Source organism: Trypanosoma conorhini (genome assembly GCF_003719485.1).
Source record: "Trypanosoma conorhini strain 025E chromosome Unknown Tco_14.4_contig_00220, whole genome shotgun sequence".
Lineage (NCBI taxonomy): Eukaryota > Euglenozoa > Kinetoplastea > Trypanosomatida > Trypanosomatidae > Trypanosoma > Trypanosoma conorhini.
Genome location: NW_021704298.1, coordinates 1,146 through 2,460, shown reverse-complemented (window position 1 = coordinate 2,460; position 1,315 = coordinate 1,146). Strand labels below are relative to the sequence as shown.

General features: G+C 47.5%; 2 protein-coding genes across 2 annotated transcripts in view, besides 3 other annotated features; both read left to right on the top strand.

Moving 5' to 3' along the window:
- Positions 1 to 2: 2 nt before the first annotated feature.
- Positions 3 to 32: a microsatellite.
- Positions 33 to 154: 122 nt separating this feature from the next.
- Positions 155 to 529, top strand: Tco025E_04357 (putative RNA binding protein; the record flags this gene model as incomplete). Its single annotated transcript, XM_029371268.1, has 1 exon — positions 155 to 529. The coding sequence occupies one exon, from the start codon at positions 155 to 157 to the stop codon at positions 527 to 529; it is 375 nt and encodes a 124-aa protein (XP_029228746.1).
- Positions 530 to 534: 5 nt separating this feature from the next.
- Positions 535 to 553: a microsatellite.
- A 447-nt stretch (positions 554 to 1,000) lies between these two features.
- Positions 1,001 to 1,037: a sequence feature (GA-rich).
- Positions 1,038 to 1,121: 84 nt separating this feature from the next.
- The window catches only part of Tco025E_04356 (RNA-binding protein), a gene marked incomplete at both ends in the record, with an annotated part of 309 nt that continues 115 nt past the window's right edge, over positions 1,122 to 1,315 (top strand). Inside the window, one exon of the mRNA XM_029371267.1 lies at positions 1,122 to 1,315. This exon is cut by the window's right edge and continues 115 nt beyond it. Within this exon, the coding sequence (XP_029228745.1) occupies positions 1,122 to 1,315 (194 nt within the window).

The following is a 1,315-nucleotide window of genomic DNA, read 5'->3' as shown; positions in this document are numbered from 1 at the left end:
GTACACACACACACACACACACACACACACACCAGGGGAGTGGGTGTGTGTGTTTGTTGCCGGTGTTGTTATTTCCGTACTACTGTTGTTTCTATTGCGACGAGTATTATACACGTTTGTGCTATTTCAACGTCGCTTGCTGCTCTATCAACTAATGCCGCAATCGAAGCCAAGAGCCCGGCTATTTGTGGGGCAACTTAACTTCGGCGCGACAGAAGAAGACATTCGTGCCATCTTTGACTTCTACGGGCACGTATTGAGTGTCAACTTGCTCCACGACAAGTCTAAGAATCGTAGTAAGGGCAGTGCATTTGTGGAATACGGCTCAACCAGCGAGGCCGACTGCGCCATCCGCTCCCTTCACAACCGCTACTACATGGAACGTGATAAACCACTGCAGGTGTCGTACTGTGAGCGGTCCGAATTGATTTCGGACTTTGGGTGGCAGCAGGCGCTCCAACTACACCAGGAGAACAGTGCAAATCCTCCCCCGCCTGAGCGGCCCATCTCCCCTCAAGTCAGACGTTAATTTCAATATATATATATATATATAAAGTAAGCAACCCAAGAAAAAGAACGGTAAAACGTTTTTCGTCTTGATTTTGAAACAAGGTCATCTTTTTTTTTTCTTGCAAGTCTATGTACATATACATACATATGTGCATGTGTATTCATATGCGGGCTTGGAGTGAACCTGACAAATGAGACAACCTTTCCCTCCTCTCCTTGGGTGTGCGTGTGTTGTGTAGGTGGGAAACTCCCTTTGCTTCAATTCCCCACACTCCCAATGAAACACCGGCAGCTTGGAAGCCCTTTTTACTTTTTACTTCCTTGAGCGTGTACTCTTGCTCTGCCGCGACGCATTTCAAACGTCGTGAAGCTATGAATACGGCGTATAAGGGAAAACGCCAGTAGTCCCCTGCTTTCTCCTCTAAACAAAGCGGCAACGTTGGTTCAAGTGCCTTCGCTACTTCTCCCACATATCCAACTCTAAATGCTATTCTTCTCTTTTTTTTAAGTTCCTTTTTTTTTTTTTTGTAGACATACCAAGCGGCGTTTGCCACAAGGTGAGTTGACACGGAGCAGGAAAAAGACCACTAGTGTGGTTTTTTATAGTACCAATGGTGGTGGGAAGGGCGCGTCTGTTTGTGGGGCAGCTGAACTTTGAGGCAACTGAAGAGGACGTCTGCGCCCTTTTCGACTTCTACGGGCAAGTGCTTCACGTAAATATACTCCGCGATAGAGCGACCAGTCGTAGCAAGGGCAGGGCATTTGTGGAGTTCGGTTCGACGGTGGAGGCAGACTGTGCGATCAT